The sequence below is a fragment of the Penicillium oxalicum genome, chromosome I, assembly GCF_001723175.1.
Source record: "Penicillium oxalicum strain HP7-1 chromosome I, whole genome shotgun sequence".
In the NCBI taxonomy this organism is placed as follows: Eukaryota; Fungi; Ascomycota; class Eurotiomycetes; order Eurotiales; family Aspergillaceae; genus Penicillium; species Penicillium oxalicum.
The window spans coordinates 3,370,816-3,391,269 of NC_064650.1; the positions used below are offsets into that span (position 1 = coordinate 3,370,816).

Genomic DNA, 20,454 nt, shown 5'->3' on the forward strand with positions numbered 1-20,454 from the left:
CGGGAGAAGGGGGAGGGAGGAAGAGAATGTTCGACCTGCTCGTCATGACCCTTCCTCCAGCAACACAGCGTCGAGCCATCTGAAAAAAAATCCCTGAGCGGGAATCTCTGTCACGTTCATCGTATAAGTCGGGAGGCCGCGACACAGCCCAAGGAGGCGATCGTTCAAGTCGCTGTTCATGCGGTCTTGCGCCATTGCGACCAGACTCCGATCAACGAGCTGACCGTACCGGCGAGACCGACCAGACCGTCATCCAGCTGCGCAAAGCCCAGTGCCGAGGCGGGCACGGTCAGATCGCACAGGTCGGAGATGAGCTGTATCCGAGCAGCAGCGCGCTCCCTGTGGAGGGGGAAAAAACGAAGTTAAGCACACGTCAGCCTTGACTCCCAACCGCAAGACCAAAAGTCCTATCAAAACAGTCACGCGACGATGCAGCAAAGATAGTTCACTCACTTTTCAATCTTCTTGGCTTCGACCACCCCTTCGCCTTCCTTGCGATCAATCGTCTTCTCCCGCTCCTGCAGACGGAACAAGGTATACACGCCCGCCAGAGTGCTACAGATCAACCCGGTCGCCCAGGCCCGGTACGCACTCTCCTGCAGGCGCTTGGCGCTCGCCAGCTTGCGGTATCCGATGGCGTCGACCACCGTCACCATGTCCAGGGACAGGTACCCGGCATATCCGAGTTGACGACCCACCGCGAGATAACGCAGGACCGGGTCGACGGGACTCTTGTTGTCAAGAGCGATGGAGGCAGCCTTGAGGTGCTCGGCCCATTTGCCGATACGGAGGATCTTCCGGGTGGTGCCGAATTGCTTCTTGACGGCATTGTAGGGGTCGATGGCGGATTGGGGCCTGTTGGTTCGGTAGAGGTACCAAGCATAGAAGCGAGAAAAGTATTGAATTGTGCGAAGGAGCTTGTCACGACCCACTATCGGTGTTGGAGAGGAGAGTTTGTTAGTCTCGTAGTCTGGGGTTGCGCGTGCGACAGGTGCGGTGAGAGAGAGGAAGCTCGGTGGGCGACCCGATCGTGATCGGGTGCAAGGACGATCCCTTCCATCAAAGGATCACTTCGAAGGAGGACGAAGCAGGGTACAAGATCCAATGCATCGTGAAGGAAGATACGTACCGGTGGTCGCAACAAAGCGCAGCCAGTGCGCCAGCGCAGGATGGTAGACAAGAGCGTCGGCAACCATGATGGTGTTTAATACCCGATCACGGGGGGAGGGGGAAATCAGAGACGGTGTACGGAATTCGGTGCGTTGGACAATGCCTTCACGGACGGGGGGAGAGATCGCAGATGGAAAAATATCCTCTAGATCTGAGCAAGGAGGTCAGAGACGGTCAGTGGGAGAGCAGGGTCGAGACCGATTTGATGGGATAAATGTGCAAGATGATGGATCACAAATGATGATCTCCAGGCGTCGGTAAATGACAAGCAGATGGAGCCGTGGACGGTCAACCTCGGCTGAACTGATCCCGTGCGGAGCAGCTCGTGCCCCAAATCCAGTTCCCGGGGGTCGAGGCGCTCGGATTCTGGAGAAAACAGACAACGGGCCACCACGAAAAAAAAAAAAAATATAGCGTACAAAAATAGGCCATGCTAAGCTCCAAGGATGAATATTGCAGTGCGAGGATGGTCCGCTGCGTTATACCGCGTCCTCGAATTGGTGCCATACGGCCCGCCGGTTCAGAGAAGCCCAGAGGATGTCCGATGCGATCGGTTGACCCGGGCACAATGAAGCAGACTTTGCCCGCTCCATTGAAAGGCTAAACTGGGAGGACGGTTAAAGACTCGGCACCTGGTCGGAGTGGCTTTTGGTTTTGAGTTTCACCGGGAGCGATGGTACTCAAGATAGATAGGTCCAAAACAAAAATGTACAAGTGGCATTTCAAAGGTCGTAAGAGTAGGCTCATGCGTTTCAATCGTCCGCCAAGAGGTGAGGAACATGGGGACTGCGCCATGAGTTTTATTACTTCCTCTATCACTACAGATTCGCAGATCCTCGGATAGTTTCTCCTTGGACTTGTCCCAGTCTTCCAAACGTCTTTTCCAAGCCCTGTCAGCGTGGTGAGGAGGAAGTGGTGTCAAAGATCTGCACCACGACTCAAATCTTCGGCACAGCAGCGTCAAGCCATGCACTGATTCTTCCTGTTGAAAATTCTCTGATTGAGATCTTCATATATACGCATTTGCTCAAGTCACTTGACAGGAGGCAAAAGACCTGGTTGGGCAAAAGTAAGGGGAAAGGAGGGATCTTCACGCAAGGTCATGACGGCTCACGGCGGTTTCCCGCGTAGTGATTTGATCCCGATTGCCCATGGTCGAGGTGTCGTAGCCGTTCTGAGAGAGGTATTCGCGGAACCGAGCATCTTCATTGGTGATGGTATCCTGGGGACGGCGGATGCGGGTTAGTTATCATGTGCGTTCCCACAATGGGGCGAGACCCTCGCTCGAGACTGACCTGGTTGATTTGAGGCAGGAGGAAGAATGCTAAGAAGGCACTGAAGATGCAAAGTGCGCTCGAAACAAAGAATGGATCCTGACCCTTGCGAATTGGATTCGGAGCATTGTCACGAACGATGGGGAGAACATAGGTGCCCACAAATGCACCGATCTTGCCGATGGCTGCGGCGTAAGAGTAGTACTGTCCACGAATGGCAGTCGCACTGCTCTTGGCTGCACACAGACCGAGATTGTCGCCCGGGCCAAACTCACCCAGGGCAAGGAAAATACTAAGACACGGTCAGACATTCGAATACCAACCATATTCGGCAGGCCAAAGGGCGGTCATGACATACCCATAGACCACGACAAATCCACCCACGTTTTTGGGTGTTGCCAACCACTCGTAGCAGCCAGACATGATAAATCCCACGATTCCCTGGAGAAGCACTCCGATCGCAAGGGTTTGGCGAGGACCCAACCAGTCACTCACCCAGGCACCCAGTCCGGAGCCGGGCAAGTAGAACATGTAGGTCAAGGTGGTCCAACCAAAGGTTTTCCACAGCGGCGCACTATCACCGGTGATGATGCCGATCCATTCAGAGGAATAGAGACCAAACGAATATGATGAGAAATCGTAAATGAACCAAATCAGGGAGACTACCGTCAGGCGGAACCAGTAGAATCTAAGTTGATCGTGTTAGTAGTCCATTCGCACCAACTTTTTCTAATAAAAAAAGATTACAAAAAAGGGACACCGATTCGTGTTTTTTTTTGAATCGGAGCGGAAACCCTTACTTGATGATCAGCAGCACGGGGAATTTGCGCATCCGCTCACGGTTAAACTCCTCGGGCTCATTCAGCTTGAGTCGCAGATACAGCAGACTCAAGGGAGGAATCACACCCAGACCCAGAGACAGACGCCAGACAAGGCGCAGATGATCCTCGGTGCAGATGAGGATCAAGATCGTGGGGACGAGCGCCGAAACCACGAAACCAAAGTCAATCTGGAAGTTGGTGAACATGATGAACCAGCGATTGCGGTGACCAGCCTTGAGTTCTCCCGTATTCTCAGCGGCCGCAACAGATCCAGCAGGATATTCGCCTCCGATGCCTACGCCGATAAAGAACCGATACGCGGTGAGGGCGGCAAACATGCCATACTGGCTCCCTCCAGCGCCGTACGATCCAGCGCACAGGGCGGCAAAGACGAAGAGAATGATGGTTGAAATCATCAAAGACCACTTCCGCGACCAGTGATCACTGGTGTAACCAAAAATCAACATCCCGACCACTGTGCCGGCAAAGGCAATGGCCGAGACATTCTGACTGGCGGGAGAGGACGAGTAAGTGTCTGGATAGAGAATCGATAGTATAGTGTTCACTTGGCCGATGACCTATGGATCCAGGTTGCGATAAGCGTTAGCGCACCGTGTTTTGCGGGTTGGAAGGCTCAGGTGGAAATCGCCGTGTCAACCAGTACGTCACGTTTCAAGGAACAAAATATGCGCACGGGACAGTGCGGCAGGCTGGAGCACTACTGGGGTACTTACACCATTCAGATAGCCGTCGGAAAATAGACCAGCGCCACAGGCGATGGTAGGCCAAGCGCGCTCCCAGCGGCCTTTGGGTAGCGCATCGAGTGGAGGAAGGTCGAGCGTAATCTCATCGGAGGGATGGACGCCTTTCTTCTCCTCCTCCACGCTCTGTGTCTGAGGGTCAACGCTCATGACTGCAGTCTGACGGGAAGCTAAGCTCAAGGAATTTCAGCCGGTTTCAGTGACCGACAAGCGCGGCTCTGCTATCGACGCTCTGATCCGTAAGATCAACTTGCCGTCAACCCGAGGAAGCTCCGATGGGTGCGGCCTCGAGAAGAAGAGAGGAAATCGAGGAAATGCAAGGAGTATTTTGCGGTATGGCCCAGATGAAAAAAAAAAAAGAGAGAGAGAGGGGAGGTTGACCTTGCGATGGTTGGTTAAATATGCAACGATACCAGAACCAGTAAATCAAAAGGAACAAAGTCGTTGACAACTCAGAATTAATGCAGGGAAAAAAAAAGCTATCTTATTTACACGATAGGTACTGATCATCGGGGGTGGGCACGAGGGAGGTATTGCCTAACCAGGATTAGCAGGTCAAGGCAGAAGGTGCCTAGTTACTAGAGTACTACAAGATAGTCTAGTACCGCACATCCAATGATCATTGGAATGAGAACGATAACTTTTTTTTTTAGTTCGAGAACAAGGCCAACCACTCCAGGTTTCCAGATGCTGTGCAACACCCAGTCGCATATCCTCTTCGACGAGACTACTCACCTCCCTCCCTAGCACCGTTTCAATGTCTCCCTTCTCCGCCTAAAAAGATGCCCATGGACGGGCTTGGGTGAAAAGTGCACCATGTTGGAGAAGTGCCCATGCGATCAGGTTTGTTGCTTACGGAAAATACCGAACTCCGCCAAGTGGACTCCGGATACGACCCCAGCATGCACTCTAGTGACTCTCCAGCACCTGCTCGACCCACCGATTACGGGTCCTGCCATCGACGGCCCTCATCTCGAGTGACGCCGACCAGTGGGGCTTGCGCTCGGTCGTCATTGGGCTGAGGCGTAAGCCTTCACCAGTTGGTCGTTGGCCGTTTGCTCGCGGATCGCCCACATCGAATTGCCAATCAACGACGTTCTTGCGACCATCTGCCCTTCCTGAAGGTCGAATGTCCATTTCTTGCCTCCCGCACCAGCCACGGACCCAACGGACTTTCCGTCCTGGCGGTTTGGTGGACTCCACCCAGACCGAGTGAACCGATTCACCGTGTGGATGAACTGGAAGGCTAAGGCTTGATCAAAGCAGACGGGATGTTGCGCTCGATCGCTAAGGCAAGAGACGCGATAATGGCGGCTGCACTCCCCGCGTAACAGTGGCCTGGCTGGCCCAACCTCAGTGGTCATATTCAACTGGGGAATGGTCACGGCGCGTCTGAAGAAATCAGTCATCCATCAACCAGTGGCTACTCCTACTTTGAATATGGATCATGTCTACCAGAGCCTGAATCATCCTGTGTCACGAAGGATTGAGAGCACGTGCATGGTCTTCCGAACGACCACCCACCCAAATCGAGACCCTAGGACTGTTCCTCCTGCTGTGGCCATGGGAGAATTCTGGTTCTTGTGCAACAGATGGAAAGATGTGGAGCGTGGCGGTGGGGGCTCTACTGTAAGGAACAACGGGTGGGGGCCACTCTAGAAAGTACTAGCAAGTGCCGTCCGTAGAAGACCACAGTCATTGAGAATCAACAGGAGGGAACCGGAGTCTTGGTTGCGTCAAGTTCAGTCGCAGAGACCCTGGAAGAGTCTCGAGCAAAGACAAAAGCTCGAAGTCAAAAGTTGAGCACGTGGGAGGTCAAGAAGAAAATTTGAAAAAGAAAAGAGGAGAAAACAAGCATTCGTGTACTGACACATGTCTATGCCGTCTTGGCTGAGTGGCCAGCCTCAATGAACGCGCCGGAGGATAGAAAGACACAAATTTTATTTTCCATGGCCTGAGGGTGTGGAGGTACCAAAGCGGTCTCTGGGATATTCGGTATACACCGATCCCGTGAAGTCTACTCCTCCAATCTTTGCATGCCAACCTATCACCCAATTGGATTCCCGGTCCAAGAGTGCGCTGTATGTTTGTAAATTTTATCCCGCCAATTGTGCTAGATTACGTAGGGCATCATAGCAGGCCATATCTCTAAGAGAAATGGCGACGGGGTAGACATGGCCTTTGCAGCCTACTAGTAGTATGTGGATTCAAACGACTAATAATGTCCAAGTAGTGTCAGAAGTCATTGAGTCGGGAATGCTCCTGGGGGGAAACAGAGAGCCAACCACGGACCTGGAAGTGAAGCGCGGAAGAGAATCAAGTCGCATCAAGGTGATGAGCCAATCGTTACATGATAATTGCTCAATTTTGGTCAAGATTGCTCAAAGTTCACACCATGCTTAGATTCAGGAAATTGCTGGCTATTCAGACGCTCTTTAGTCGAGCTACTGGGATTGGCTATGATTGATGAGGATGGAATGATAGCCTGATTTGTGAGGCAGCCAGTGTCAAGCGCCTCGGGCCTGGAAAAACATTCTCCCAGCTCAGCTTGGTAACCAGCTACGTGATGCATCACCGGGCAATCATCACGCCTGTCAAACCACTATTCCAATCATCGAATCTTCCCCTTGTTCCCATTTCCCGCAATCCTCAGTCTCTCATACCCCGTTCGCCATCATGGGGTCTGATCCACAGTACATCAAATATCCTGACCTCCTCCTCGCCCAATCCGTCTTCAACCTCTCCAACCCGGCCTGCAATGCGTCCACTCGTCAGGCATCTTTGAAGAAGCTGCAAGATGCCATCGCTGAGCGGAAGATGGCGCCTTTCTACCGCCATCTGGCACACCCCACCGAGGGTATCTTGAATACGTCGGGTGAGGGTGTGACGCAACACCCGCACCCTCACAACGCAGGTGCTTCCAAGCCACTCATCACTTCCAACATGCTCGCCTCACGACCATCATCCAAGATTGACTTTCCTTGGGACGAGAAACTGTATCACTCTTTAGTTGAGGATAACAAGAAGGAGTTGGAAGGGATTCAGAAGGAGGAGGATGAAGCGGAGGAGGCTGCTGGTGAGACTGAAGTTCAGGCGGCCCGGGGGAAACGCGCCGAGTTCTGGGCTCGTGTTGGAGATAAGGTACAGCAGGCTCAGACGAGCACCAACGATTGTACTTATCACGACTTGCTAATTCAAATGGGTTCTGCCAGGATAAATCAATCGAGTCCCACGAAGCCTTGCTCGAAAAGATCGGTTTCCTCGGTACGAAGATTGATCTGGTGCTCGCTATGATTCGCATCGGTCTTTTCTTTGGTGATCGACTGTTTGTGAAGAAGACAATCGAACGCGCCGAGGCCCTCGTTGAGAGCGGTGGTGACTGGGACCGGAGGAATCGCCTCAAGGCCTACAAGGGCATGCACCTTCTCACGTGTCGTTCCTACAGCCTCGCCGCTCCCCTCCTCCTCGACAGTCTGTCCACATTTACCAGTTACGAGCTCTGCAGCTATTCATCACTGGTGATTTACTCGGTGCTTGCTGGATCGCTCTCCCTGAAGCGGGTGGATTTCAAGGCCAAGGTGGTGGATGCGCCGGAGATCAAGGCGATCCTGGGTGCTGGAGAGGACCAGCTGGCCGCTCTCTCCGGTGAGGTTTCCTCGGGCCCAGGTGCCCTCGATGAGGAGATGGCTGATGCGACGGTATCAAAATCCACTCCCACTGCGGGTGCCACAACCGTCGTCAACCTCACGACTCTGGCGACCGGCTCCACCGAGCAAGCCGAGACTGAGACCCCCGTGGACTTTTCGCCTCTGGCCAATCTGGCCAACAGCCTGTATAATGGCAATTATCGTTCATTCTTCAAGGCTCTGGCCGCCGTTGAGGACCACTTCTTGACTCAGGACCGGTACCTGCATGAGCATCGGGCCTGGTTTGTCCGGGAGATGCGGCTGCGGGCCTACCAGCAGCTTTTGCAAAGTTACCGAGTCGTGGGTCTGACCAGTATGGCGAACGACTTTGGTGTCACAGTGGACTACTTGGACCGGTATGTACTCGACCTGTTTGTTGATCCGTTACCCACGAAATGCTTCCCCACCACCCGTTATTATTATTATTTTTTTCTTTTTTTCCCCTCGGCCTTCTGACATTCTCTCTCTCGTTGCAGGGACTTGGCGAAATTCATCTCGAGCAACCGCATCTCATGCACGATCGACCGTGTGAATGGAATCATCGAGACCAACCGACCGGATGACAAGAACAAGCAATACTCGGACGTTGTCAAGCACGGCGATTCCCTGATCACCAAGCTCCAGAAATATGGACAAGCGGTTCGTCTTCGTGGCAGTGAGCGCAGTTAAGTGGAGGGCACCCCCTAGCCAGAAGCTCGGGCGCATTTGTGATTGCAGTGGAATCAGTATTCAAAACTTAGAGCTGAATAAATGATACCATATTATGACATCTTTGAGCAAAGATGACCGAGACCCTTCTTTTTTTGGCTTTCCTCTTGTTTCTGTGCCGAGGTGCTCTGTATCGGATGATCCCGTCTTAGGCCTAAGGATCTCGGAACAGCGCTTGAAAGCTGTGATGGACAGGGACTGGGGTGATGGAGGTGTTCTCACGTGTCTCCTTGTTTACTACTGTGGAAGGTACTCGGCTGTAAGTTCTGAGATTAGTAGCTGTATATCGTATGAAATACAATTTGTACTACGCGGGCTGTCACCCAGTCAAGACTATACAATGCAATCCTGCCTGCTACCCAACACTGTTTGTAGATACCCCCGTGTTCATGATTGTGCGGTGTACCTGCACACTGATCAAACGGAACATCAATGAACGGTCGATCGAGGTCAAGTGACGTCTCCCTGCAAGCCTGTTCGTTCCCCCGCATTTCGGGCGGCTCCGGTGGCTCAGCACTCACGACCAAACAAGGCATAGGTGATGACATCCAGAGGGGTCGCGATGAGTGCCGCGATCCGGCTCCTCGGCGATGAGGAACGATCCATCCTCACCGGGCAACAGCGGTTCCGCCAGCCCTTCCCGAGGAGAAAGATCGACGCCCGACACCGGCGACCGTCCAGACCGCGCTAGCCCCGGCTGGTGGCTTCCTCGAGCGCTATGACTCGACAATGCGATCCATGAAGAGATGGGTTCTGCAGAAGTATGGAGTGTTGCTGCAGATGGTCGAGTACGTGCTCTCAGTCCTCCAAGACATGCTCGAACAGCCATCTCTCCAAACACGCCCGTCTGACCCTTCACCCCTCTCACTCTCGTATTATCTCGTCCGATAAGGTCCAGACCCACAACCAAAAAAAGAGAAAATGTGGGGGAAACCAGCGATCGCAGCCAATGTGGACTCTGCAAATTCACCGCCTACTGATTGTTCCTGAATGGGACCCTGACTCCTTTGGTCTCTTTGCTTTTTTTTTCCCTTTTGCCTCTTCTCCCTTTTCCTCTCAAGGGGTTGACCATCACCATTGAGAGCGGTTTCAGTGCAGTCCGAGCCTACACGACTCTTGAACGCAAACTCAGTCCCCGTGCGGCTTTTTCTGATCGGTCCGGCAACCCAAGATGTCCTGGCACTACAAGCTCGCCGCCAGTATGCGGGCCTCTCCGCGGGGGATGACCCGGCCGAATGGCGGCCTCCTACTTCGCCCGATCGCTCGCGGTGCGGGGGGGTTCTCCGCTGCGTCAGGTACGTCGGATGTCCAGCGAAACACCATCCCAGGCGGCAGGCGACAGGCCTGGATGGCCCAGAAGCGGGAGATCAGATCATCTTTATAATCTTCCGCCTGCTGCCCCGTCATGCCCCACCTGCCTTTTCTTCCCCTCCTTCCTGGGTAAGCGCAACTCTCGGGATTTCTGGGATACCGTCGTCCTATGACATTCCTCCCCCGGTGCTTCTTGCCATTCCGTCAGCACCGGAAATCGGCAGGATCGCTCAGCACGTCGATGCGCTCTTGCCTATTCGTCATTATTGGGCTCATACGACCCGTGTGACCGGCCCTGCCCTTTGAGAACGTCCGCGGTCACCATAAACAGTGGCCTTGCTTCCCGTTCCCTCTTCCAACCCACGCCCGCTTCAGTCATTCTCGCTCGACTCATCTCAAAGGATCATTTATCATTACCACTCATCACTAACTTCGTGATCGTTCGGGGTCCCTTCCAGCGCTCCAGATGTCTCAAACAACCGTTGCCTACGCCAAGCGGACCTTCGCCACGACACAGGCCAAATGCCTCAGTGTCGACAACATCAACCCTCACATCCGAGGCGCCAAGTACGCTGTCCGTGGTGAGCTGGCCGTCAAGGCCGAGGAGTACCGCCAACGTCTCGCCGATGGAGACAAGTCATTGCCCTTTGACAGCGTCATCTTTGCCAACATCGGTAACCCGCAACAACTGGACCAGAAGCCCATCACCTTCTTCCGTCAGGTTTTGAGTCTGGTGGAGAACCCGCTCCTTCTTGAAAACCAGGAGGCGCTGAAGAACTCGTTTGGATACAAGCAGGATGTGATTGAGCGTGCTCAGACGCTGTTGGCCAACGTCCAAAGTGTCGGCGCCTACAGCCACAGTCAGGGTGCCCCCGGCATCCGCAAGAGTGTTGCCAAGTTCATTGAGGAGCGTGACGGCTTCGCCGCCAACCCTCAGGATCTCTTCTTGACTGCTGGTGCCTCTTCAGGTGTGAGCACCCTGCTCAACGTCATTTGCAATGACTCCAATGCCGGTGTGCTGGTGCCCATCCCTCAGTACCCTCTCTACACTGCTACCTTGGCGCTTCTCAATGCCAAGTGCGTCCCATATCTCCTGGAGGAGGAGAAGGCGTGGGGTACCAACGTCACGGCCATCACCCAGTCCGTCAAGGAGGCCAAGGCGGCTGGCACCAATGTCCGCGCCGTGGTGGTGATCAACCCTGGTAACCCGACTGGTGCCTCGTTGACTCCCGATGACATTAAGAAGGTCATCGATGTCGCTGCCGAGGAACAGCTGGTCATCATGGCCGATGAGGTTTATCAGACCAATGTTTTTGAGGGCGAGTTTGTCTCGTTCAAGAAGCGTCTGCGTCAGCTTCAGAAGGAACACCCTGGCAAGTATGACGCCGTCGAGCTGGTCTCCTTCCACAGTACCTCCAAGGGGATGGTGGGTGAGTGTGGTCACCGTGGCGGTTACTTTGAGCTGGTTGGCTTTGACCCCCAGGTCCAGGAGCAAATCTACAAGCTCGTCAGCATTGGCTTGTGCCCGCCAGTCGTGGCTCAATGCTTACTCGAGACCATGGTCAACCCTCCTCGACCGGGCGAGCCCAGCTACGAGCTGTACGAGAAGGAGTACAGCGGTATTCAGAACGGACTCCACCAGCGTGCACTTGCCCTTTATGATGCTTTCCAGCGTATGGAAGGTGTTGAGTGCCAGAAGCCACAGGTTCGTCACCAACCATTTTGTTCTTTTTTTCTTTTTGTGATTTTGTATTGCTGCCTTCTTGTGGCACGCGATCAAACGCCAGCTAACCATTGAACGTTACATTAGGGTGCCATGTATCTCTTCCCCAAGATCAATCTCCCCGCCAAGGCCATCGAGGCCGCTGAGGCCGAGGGTCGTGCTGCCGACGAGTTCTATTGTCTGAAGATGCTGGAGGCCACTGGTGTCTGTGCCGTCCCCGGCTCAGGGTTCGGTCAGAAGGAGGGAACCTACCACTTCCGCACCACTTTCCTGGCCCCTGGCACCGACTGGGTCGAGCGCATCGTCAAGTTCCACACTGAGTTCCTCAACCAATACCGCTGAACATGAACAAAATTCGACGCGAGAGCTGGACTGAATGACGTTTCCTAAAAACTTGTTTTCTAACCTCTTCTCCCCCGCCCATTTCCTGTCTGGTCCGACCTCGTACTGGGCATGTTGCCATCCGCTTATTCTTGAACAGTCACTGGAGGCTATGTCTACATCCTGCACCTCGATTTGCCGGTCGGTTGAGATTGGCCAGGAACCCCCTTTGTGATACCATACCTATAGAGCAAATGCATTCACCTCATTTTTAGATTTCTTGATTGGTCGTAGAATTGCCTGTGATTATGATTTGAGAATGAATCTTCTCAAGTCAGATGAAACAGTCTTATGTTTTTTTTCTCGGGATGATGCCGCAAGCCACGATTGTCCTGGGGCTTTCCTTTTTTTCCCGTGGTAACTTGATGAAATCCTGTCAAACGGTTCCCTGATGATGAACTTCAACCGCCTGTCAGAGATGTCGGAGACCTATCAACTTGACTTGAGAAGTGCAGGTGACCATGACCCTTGTTGCCTCCTCTTTCAAATCACCATCGAGCACAACACAATAGTACTTTACTTTACATCAGCGACTGGTTTCACACTGAAACTACCATGCCATGCGCAATCCAATATCTATCTTGGACCAATCGACCCTTAGTTGTTCTTTTCTCATCCATTTCTTGATCACTCGCTCTCAGCGCCGGATTACACCTTGAAGCACAATCGCTCTACTGCCCGGTATTGTTATCTTGCATCGAGACGTTCTATTTTAGCAGTGAGCTCAGAGTATATCCAGCTCTTCACTATCTTGTCTACCTGCGCTGGCTGTCCATATCGGCCAACTATTGCTCGTATTAAATTTCATTCCGTTCGGGTCTATAACATGAAAGTTTGACGGATAGACTTGGAAAATTAGCAGTCTTCTGGTGGTTTTCGTTGGAAGATGAGATTGTGAGTTTGGTGTTTTGTCTATCCTGTAATCAAGTACTAAGGAGGATTGGTATATCTGAATTTACATGTATCTGTCGTCTGTCTGTCTGTATGTGAGTATTTCTCTCACGTTAAATACAAAATCATACATACTGGTAGTTAATCTGAGTTTTTGTGTCGTGAATATATCAAGTCGGATTTTGTTTGACTACCAATCAGGAGAATAGAGACCTTGGGATTCTACACCATAGTGGATGGGAGATGAAGTCATCGCACATGTGCCCAGTAGATTCTACAGGAATTTACATAGATGAATATTTGACACAAATTGAAAGTCTCTCCTTCCAGCCGGTTCTCTTCCGTCTCCCCCTTGCGTTGTGCTAGGGTAAAAGTCTCGGATAAGTCGGGTTCGGTGGTGCGTTTATTGAATGTTCGATACAAGCGACATCAAAACATGCGATCAGGGATACGTCCACATCATTATGGATAGTGTGTACTGTATCTATTCATGTTCTGCTCTTTACTAGGTATGTAATTATGTATACATATGTTGTATATACATCGAGCCTGAGATAGTAGGACTGCACCACATGACAGTACTCCCACATGGAAGAAGTAACCATACACATCACGCTATCTTGGATACTGGGTGTTAGGTTGCTCGGTTCTGACCAGCACATTGCGAATGTACTGTCATTCAAGTCAATTGATTGAAATTCGGATTTCGAGTAACATATCAAGCCTTCTGTCCCTTCTGTTGGTATCTCGTACATACTTTTTTTCCCCTCGGATCATTTCCATTCATTTACCTCCGGTACATAAATCGATCCGCTGGCAGTTTCTTCAATGGTCTTGGATACCCGTTTCCAGTAAAAAATTGGTTCAAAGAACCTACCACATACATAGTACCCACAAATATTGACAGCGTGTGACTCGCATTCGATCAAGTGAATATCGTACGCTTAAACGGTTCCATGTAGGTACTTAACGATCATAGTTTATTTTATATAATTTCTTTGACTCGAAATCGAAAATACAAGCATAATTCTTGCCTTCATGCATTGTGCATTGCACTGGAGACATGAATCTTCAGGACATACCGTAGTGAGTTCAAAGAAAACAAACCTAGTGCTAAGCCTTGGCCAAGACTATGCAGTAAATGCTTGGTTTGCAAGGGGCTAGAGAATACGCATGTCTCTGATTTAATTCGTTTTTTTTTGGATCCCTTTACTCTCTGCCTACCTCTCATCTATCCTTTTACCAGCCATCTGGGTCGTTTTCTACTTGATTGCGTAGGGGGGGAGGAGACTATTTTGAACACATTCCAGGGTTCTTCCCCCCCCCCCCTCTCCCCCAGGCCTTTCATTCTAGTACGTTTCAGTTGGAGATGGTGGCCTGGAGTCTACGAGGTATATCCTCGGGGGAAAATCTGACACTAGTAACAGTCATCTGGTACGGTGGTTAGAGCCGCGAGGAGAGAGAAGATGGGAGCACGTCGGTCGTAACCCCTGGTGGAGGTAGATGAAGTGATCATCTGACAAATGCATGGATGTACGAGTAGGCTTCAACTGTGTGACTTTTATGGAATGAGGTAGCGGTAGGTCAAGGTGCCCAATATTTTTATGTGAGTCATCTGGTAGCTTCTTTTCTCTCGCAAAAGAAAAAAAAGACGGGACGAGTGAAAGCTTGTTGAAAAAAAAAAAGCCTTGTCAGGGACAAAGTGGATTGGTCGTGATGGACGATCCAAGCTGATCTCTAGTATAGCGAAAGGGCCAATGAATCAAAGGGAGGAGCAATTCCTAAATGCTTCCGCCTCATACCGCCATTTGAAGAATCATAGCAATTGGGGGGTAAATATGTACCTACAGGTAGCCTGCAATAATGAAATTAGAAGTGATTCTTGATCATGGGCAGAGAGTAATTACTTCTTACTTGTACTGGGGCTTGTTGTCGGTTTTCATCTTCAACTTGTACGAGTCAACGCCGATCCATTTGACCTTGAGCTTGATCTCACCTTATACAACCAGCAGAGGGTCCTCCCAAAAGGAGAGTTTCAGAAACATCAATGCTGTATGTTGTAATATAGATCATACTATAAGACCGGACAGATGTGATCTCACATTCAGCCCTACATGTTCTGGTTACTACGAGTATGTAGATTACTGCGTTGATTAAGTACATCCAGGAATGGATGGACCTACATTTGATAGGTTAGGTCAATGCATACCCCTCAAGTGAATAGACAAGATCATTTCCACACCTGCTTCATTAATCAACTCCATTTTTGCTCACCGCTACGTCTACGTCTGAAATTAGCCCTACCTAAGTAGTACATGGATGAACATTAGTGCACTTGAGCACTTCCCAGTCGGTACAAATTCTTCCCTGTGCATGATCCTGTCTTTTGGTTCTTTTGTTTTTGTTTTTGTTTTTTCTTTTTCTGCCTTTTTGCATCTGGGGGGCAATCATGAACGAGCCTGGACCACTTCGATGCGAGGGCATTGCACCGAGCAGGGTGGATGATTTTTGCGAGTCTTGCAGAGCAACGAATTAGCCAAGCTGGATATGCTGGCCAACTGCAGGGTGTTCTTCTACATGGGGGGGGTGGCTCTATGAATGCCATCGGATCGCTGATGACACCTGGATCATGACGTGCAGGTAGAAAGGAGTCGAGTATGCAGTGATATACGGTGTAGGTCAGGATGGATAACCGACCCAAACCAGAGATAGCTGGCTACTGGTACAGTTCAGGAACCAGATTCAAAACTGGAATCATACAAAATCCCATGCAGCCTCAGAGCGATAAGGATTAAAGGAAGCGGGTGCAATTTGTAAATTACACATTAAACACGGATCATCTTGATGCTCATGGAAAAGCCTTATCATGCAAATCGCGGAACCTCTCTAGATTGAAATGCGATCATGAAATAATCTAGACTGGCTAGTGAAATAGTTATGACAGTGATGTATCAAAAAGAGAAAAGGGGGATAAAATACGAAGAAAAAAGAAAGGACAGGCATTTATCATCATCTCTCATCAAGGTCATGAAGACGGTGTGGAGGTGGTGGTAAGAGCCGACGGCGACAATCAACAGGGAACAGGTCCGTGAACCGAGTCCCAAGAGAAGTTGGCGCAGAAGAACCCCCCCAGGGCGGAAGAGGAAAAAAAAGATCAAAAATGACAAACAAGGCGAATTTGGATCGGTGAGATGATCATCCAACCCAATACCACAGGCTACTGCGCCCACGTCTGACGGAAGTAATCATCATCGAGGGGAGTTTGGGAAGCTGTCGTGTCAAAGAGGCCCACAGGCCAGATGGGGAGTGGTTCCGTCATCTGCGAAAAAGAGTACAGGTCCTGCACCGGAGCGGGTTTTGAGTCAATGCCCATATTGGCTTGCAATTGGTGCTCGAGGGCCGCGGTGGAGTCATTAGCGGACTTGAGGAAATCGTCAATGTTGATGGAGCCCAGGTCATTGGACGAGAGAAGCTGGGCCTGGGGCAGGCCAACCAACGAGGAAGCAGAGCTCAGACGGAGATGATCCATATCAGAGGCTTCACTGATGCTATGCCGGTCGTGCATGTCATTGCTGGCGTGTCCTAGAGCAGGCAACGGGCCGAATTCGTCCACCTCGGAGATATCACCCGAGGACGACGGTGGAGGCAATCCCGATGGACAGGGATAGTCGAAACTGGCATACGACGGGGTCTGCGTACTCGAGGCTGCGGCCATGTCCGAATAGAGTGGAAAGCTTGACCAGTCAACCGAGGGCGCACCAGTCCCGGTTTGTCCTAGGGACAGATCCGAATCGGGAGCGGAGAAATACGGGTCATGGTACGGGTCTTGGAACGCCATGCAGGCGATCGGCGAATTGTTCGACGTAGGCACATAGTTGGCGTAGGTCGACATGCCGAGGCCAGAAGGTACAGAGGTGATGGTTTGGTCCATAGCAAAACCGTCCATATTTGAAGAGGAGACGGGCACCGAATTGCCAGCAGGACCGTCAAGGGACGATTCCAGGGGCCCAGAAGTCGGAACCGCGGGAGTAGCAAAAGTATCCATAAAGGCTTGTTCCAGAGGGGGCGCCGTCGCGACCTCGTCGGCACTCGCAGAGAGAGCACTACTCGGCGAACTTTGTTGAGACGTCTGACGAGACAAGGAGACGAGATCCATCGAGAGACTCAGGGGTTCGCGAATGAAGGCGGACTGGGTCAAGGGAGGGTGTTCGACAGACCGACGAGGTGCGTCTGTGGTGTGGTGGATGGTGTGGGATCGTGGGATTGTGTACGGCAATCCACACTTATGGGCCATGTCATTGTGCTTGTGGGCAGGCTTATGGTGACCATCGCGGAAAATGGTCAACGTCGACTCGGACTTGGTGGACGTGAGATGAGGTTTCCGAGGAGCTTCAGTGGGGGCTGGCGGCTGTGCTGGAGGCAGCCCTGACTCGGGCACAGTCTCCAATTTCGTTTCCTTTTTCAGCGCACAAGAGCAGCGCTGGCCATGGATACAGCCACAACGGTGAACGGAGTCCTCTGTAGCTTCAGATCAGAATGGGGGAAAACCAGAAACAGCCGCATCAGGCCTTTGCCGCAACGTCAAATGCTCACGCTTGGGATCTCGTTTGTCGCCAGGGGAATCAGACGAGTCATTTTTCTTCTTCTTGTCGCCACACTCGCACTTGACGTGGGTCGTTCGAGACTTGCGTAGGCCGCGGCAGTGTGTGCACTGAGACACCGGGCGGCCTTTTTTGTTGATATGGGTCAAAGGGCGATCTGTTGCAGAGGAATTGTCAGCCATGTGGACAGCTCAGGAACCATTGAGGGTGGTGAAGAATACACGGTAAACAGATTCGAGAAAAAAGAGAGACAGAGACAAAGAAAGATTCCGAGGTAAGAGTATGACGACAGATTTGGACTTACCGCTGTGGTGGCAGCTGCTGACCCGGTGACCCCGGACGCAAGCTTCACAGGCCCACTTCTCACCATCGATAAGCATCACTGTGTGTTATTGAAAGGCACACATGCGATGAGTCGCGATATGGTTACACAAATGGGGTTGGATGGTGAAGTGAATTAAAAAGCGCCGATCACAACAGAGATCGGGGCAAGCCGTCAAGGCGAAGGTTTTCTTTTTTGAGGTTTGAATGATTCGACCACTTCGTCAAGAGGGAGCCGAGGACAGACAAAAAAACAGGCAAATAATTGGGGTATCTTTGAGAGCAGAAGGGTATATCACTGCCAAAAGGTCCACACAAGACGTCGATTCCGGTTCAAAGATGGAACGGGTAGTGAAACCGCTAGTTGGGGGGGGATTGGAATTTTGAACAGGTGGAAGAATATCTGAGCTGGTCGCGCTGACTTGTAAAGGCAAGGGTGACGCAGAGAGGCGAAGAATGAGGTGATCGTACTTGAGGAGTGGGAGGGAGGAGGCACGGAAAAGAGGGTCCAAATGGACGAGGGAATCGGAATAGAGTAGAGGAGGGCAAAAAGCGAACTCGAGGGGACCAAGCCTACGCACCGTTTGGCGCCGGCCGTGAGACAGGACACCAAGTACCGGTAGTGGCGGCCAAAATAAATGCGATCGATATAAGGAGTCTGAAGGAACACCCTATGTGGAGAGGAGAAGGGAATCAAGAGGGAGGCGAAGGGGGGTTTAAAGACGGGGGGGACCCGTTCGCAGGTGGGATTTTTCTTGCGGTGATGGCGGCTGTGGCCGGCCCCAGGAAGGTACAAGGAACTGAGGAACGAAGGAACAACGAAAGACCACGGGGACGGACCAACAGGCAGAGGGCTTGGGCTCTGACAAGACGAGTACAGTTTTGTGGTAAACTATTAGGTAAGGCTCTAGACCACTCCCGGTCTGGAGCGTGGAGGTACTACCACCGGACGAGCCCTGGAGCCCGGGGTTGGTCGGGGTCCCGTGTCTGGACTTTCTAAGTGGATTGGGGATATTATTACCCAACTACTGTAGCCTTCGCCTCGAGGCATGTACTGTACTACAGTACCTATACACTTACAATACCAGCTCTGGTCTCATACAATACGACATTCATACGTATGTCTGTACAAATTCAAACCGGTCCTGGTATGGATGGTTAAAAGGCTCCAGATTTGTCACCTTCGTGTGCAGCGGTCATAGTATAGCCTTGAGGGTATGCGAGGCAAATTCAGGAGCGACGGTCTATTGATTTAGTATGTAGATCTCTATTGTGTAGGTTTCTATTCCAACTCCAAAAAAAAGTCTCCATTGTGGCTCATTGTCTGTCTCGGCGTCGGTTCTGTCAGCCGCATTGCCGAATCAACTTGCGCTCCTCAGTTGATCCCAGACAAAACTGAGACTCTCCCCATCTGCCAGCGCATCCACTGTTCAATGTCCCTAAGTGTTTGTACTACAGTACTGTCGTAGTAACTTGATAGTGCAGCACAGAAATCTTGACTCCACGGAGCTGAGAGCCCCCGGGGATCGAGTATTGTGGTCCGCGGATTCCCCACAACAAGATTATCCAGTCGATTTGTTGAGATGTGCCACTGTTCTGCATTTGTGTACGGGCAGAAGTCTTACACGGTACGCATGTCGTCGTTTAGCTCTGGTTAGGGTTCATGCCCATCCTTGGGGAGTCCAAACCAACTTCAGTCTGTTTTCAGTCCCACAATCGAGAATCAAGTCGGTGGAAGGAAAAGTTTCTACCGGTCAATGGAAGTCTCTATCGAGTGGATACAGTACGGTCAGTTCCGACTGACTCTCAAATATTACATAGTACTGTACTCCTTTTCCAATCGTGTTCCACGTACAGATCACCGCTGATTCTGGACAAAACATCCAACTTCTGGTCATCGAAACTCATGACCGGAGAATATGCGTGGATTCATGATGTCTATTATCCTGTAGTCTTTTAAGCAGTGTCGCCCAGGTTATCTGAAAATCTGTTCCAGCTGCGTCGTCAAGCACGACTCCGAGCCATGCCGCCGTCAGCCGCTCCACTGATGCCCAGGGATTGAATTGGGTCGTCTATCGCTGACACGGACAAACTCATCGAGATCTCTGTCGCCCAGGTAGCCGTACGCAAGGTTTTGCCTGGCAACCCCATTACTTGAACCCCACAACTGTGCTGTGGTAAATCTGACGGGTAAATTTTGCACAGGCCAGTTGTAGTCTAGACTGGACCTGATCCGAGGCCACGATCTCCATTTCATCCCGCGTTCCATTTGATTCGCCTTCAATGACTGCCTTTTCAAAAGCGAATTCCATGAGGATCAATCGGTGAAGAATACCCATTTGACTTCATCTGACCGAGGATCCAAATTTATTCCATGTTGCTGACCTCGAGTTCCCTACAATGTAGAAACGGCAAGATGGGGTTCTTTCGCTGCTGCTGGCCTTTCGCCAGGCGATGTACTGCACATGGGACAATACCATCACCATAGACACTAAATTTGGCACCACATTGCTCTTTGAGTGTAGCGAGACGTGGAATTTTCATACACATACTACTGTACCCATGTACTGTACCGTTGATCTCATTGCGAGTACCGACCAACCCGTCAATTCAGCTTGCATGCCGCACAATCTTCCGTCTTACTGCTTGTACTGTACATATGTATAACGCTAGCGATTCTGTCTTGCGGGATACGCAACGAGAGAGAAGACTTGACACATCAATCAACCAGTATAGGTTCTTACGTTCTAGGGAAAGCTTTGCTTCGAGGTGATCCTCATTGCCTCTTTAAATTCAAGACTGTCTT

The 20,454-nt window shown here is 51.3% G+C and overlaps 6 protein-coding genes across 6 annotated transcripts; 2 read left to right on the forward strand and 4 right to left on the reverse strand.

Moving 5' to 3' along the window:
• Window positions 1-176: 176 nt before the first annotated feature.
• On the reverse strand, window positions 177-1,196 carry POX_a01096 (uncharacterized protein; the record flags this gene model as incomplete). The annotated part of the gene is made up of 3 exons (XM_050110026.1): window positions 177-339; window positions 454-970; window positions 1,130-1,196. The coding sequence occupies 3 exons, from the start codon at window positions 1,194-1,196 to the stop codon at window positions 177-179; spliced, it is 747 nt and encodes a 248-aa protein (XP_049973794.1).
• Window positions 1,197-2,260: 1,064 nt separating this feature from the next.
• On the reverse strand, window positions 2,261-4,176 carry POX_a01097 (Glycerophosphodiester transporter GIT2; the record flags this gene model as incomplete). The annotated part of the gene is made up of 5 exons (XM_050110027.1): window positions 2,261-2,392; window positions 2,466-2,736; window positions 2,803-3,132; window positions 3,245-3,843; window positions 4,000-4,176. 5 exons carry the CDS (start codon window positions 4,174-4,176, stop codon window positions 2,261-2,263), a joined length of 1,509 nt encoding a protein of 502 aa, XP_049973795.1.
• Window positions 4,177-5,036: 860 nt separating this feature from the next.
• POX_a01098 (uncharacterized protein) lies at window positions 5,037-5,591 on the reverse strand (the record flags this gene model as incomplete). Its single annotated transcript, XM_050110028.1, has 2 exons — window positions 5,037-5,418; window positions 5,551-5,591. The coding sequence occupies 2 exons, from the start codon at window positions 5,589-5,591 to the stop codon at window positions 5,037-5,039; spliced, it is 423 nt and encodes a 140-aa protein (XP_049973796.1).
• Window positions 5,592-6,702: 1,111 nt separating this feature from the next.
• Window positions 6,703-8,381, forward strand: POX_a01099 (uncharacterized protein; the record flags this gene model as incomplete). Its single annotated transcript, XM_050110029.1, has 3 exons — window positions 6,703-7,167; window positions 7,239-8,068; window positions 8,189-8,381. The coding sequence occupies 3 exons, from the start codon at window positions 6,703-6,705 to the stop codon at window positions 8,379-8,381; spliced, it is 1,488 nt and encodes a 495-aa protein (XP_049973797.1).
• A 1,210-nt stretch (window positions 8,382-9,591) lies between these two features.
• POX_a01100 (putative alanine aminotransferase) lies at window positions 9,592-11,796 on the forward strand (the record flags this gene model as incomplete). Its single annotated transcript, XM_050110030.1, has 3 exons — window positions 9,592-9,715; window positions 10,190-11,436; window positions 11,542-11,796. 3 exons carry the CDS (start codon window positions 9,592-9,594, stop codon window positions 11,794-11,796), a joined length of 1,626 nt encoding a protein of 541 aa, XP_049973798.1.
• A 4,147-nt stretch (window positions 11,797-15,943) lies between these two features.
• On the reverse strand, window positions 15,944-17,707 carry POX_a01101 (uncharacterized protein; the record flags this gene model as incomplete). Its single annotated transcript, XM_050110031.1, has 3 exons — window positions 15,944-17,244; window positions 17,320-17,484; window positions 17,632-17,707. 3 exons carry the CDS (start codon window positions 17,705-17,707, stop codon window positions 15,944-15,946), a joined length of 1,542 nt encoding a protein of 513 aa, XP_049973799.1.
• Window positions 17,708-20,454: the final 2,747 nt, after the last annotated feature.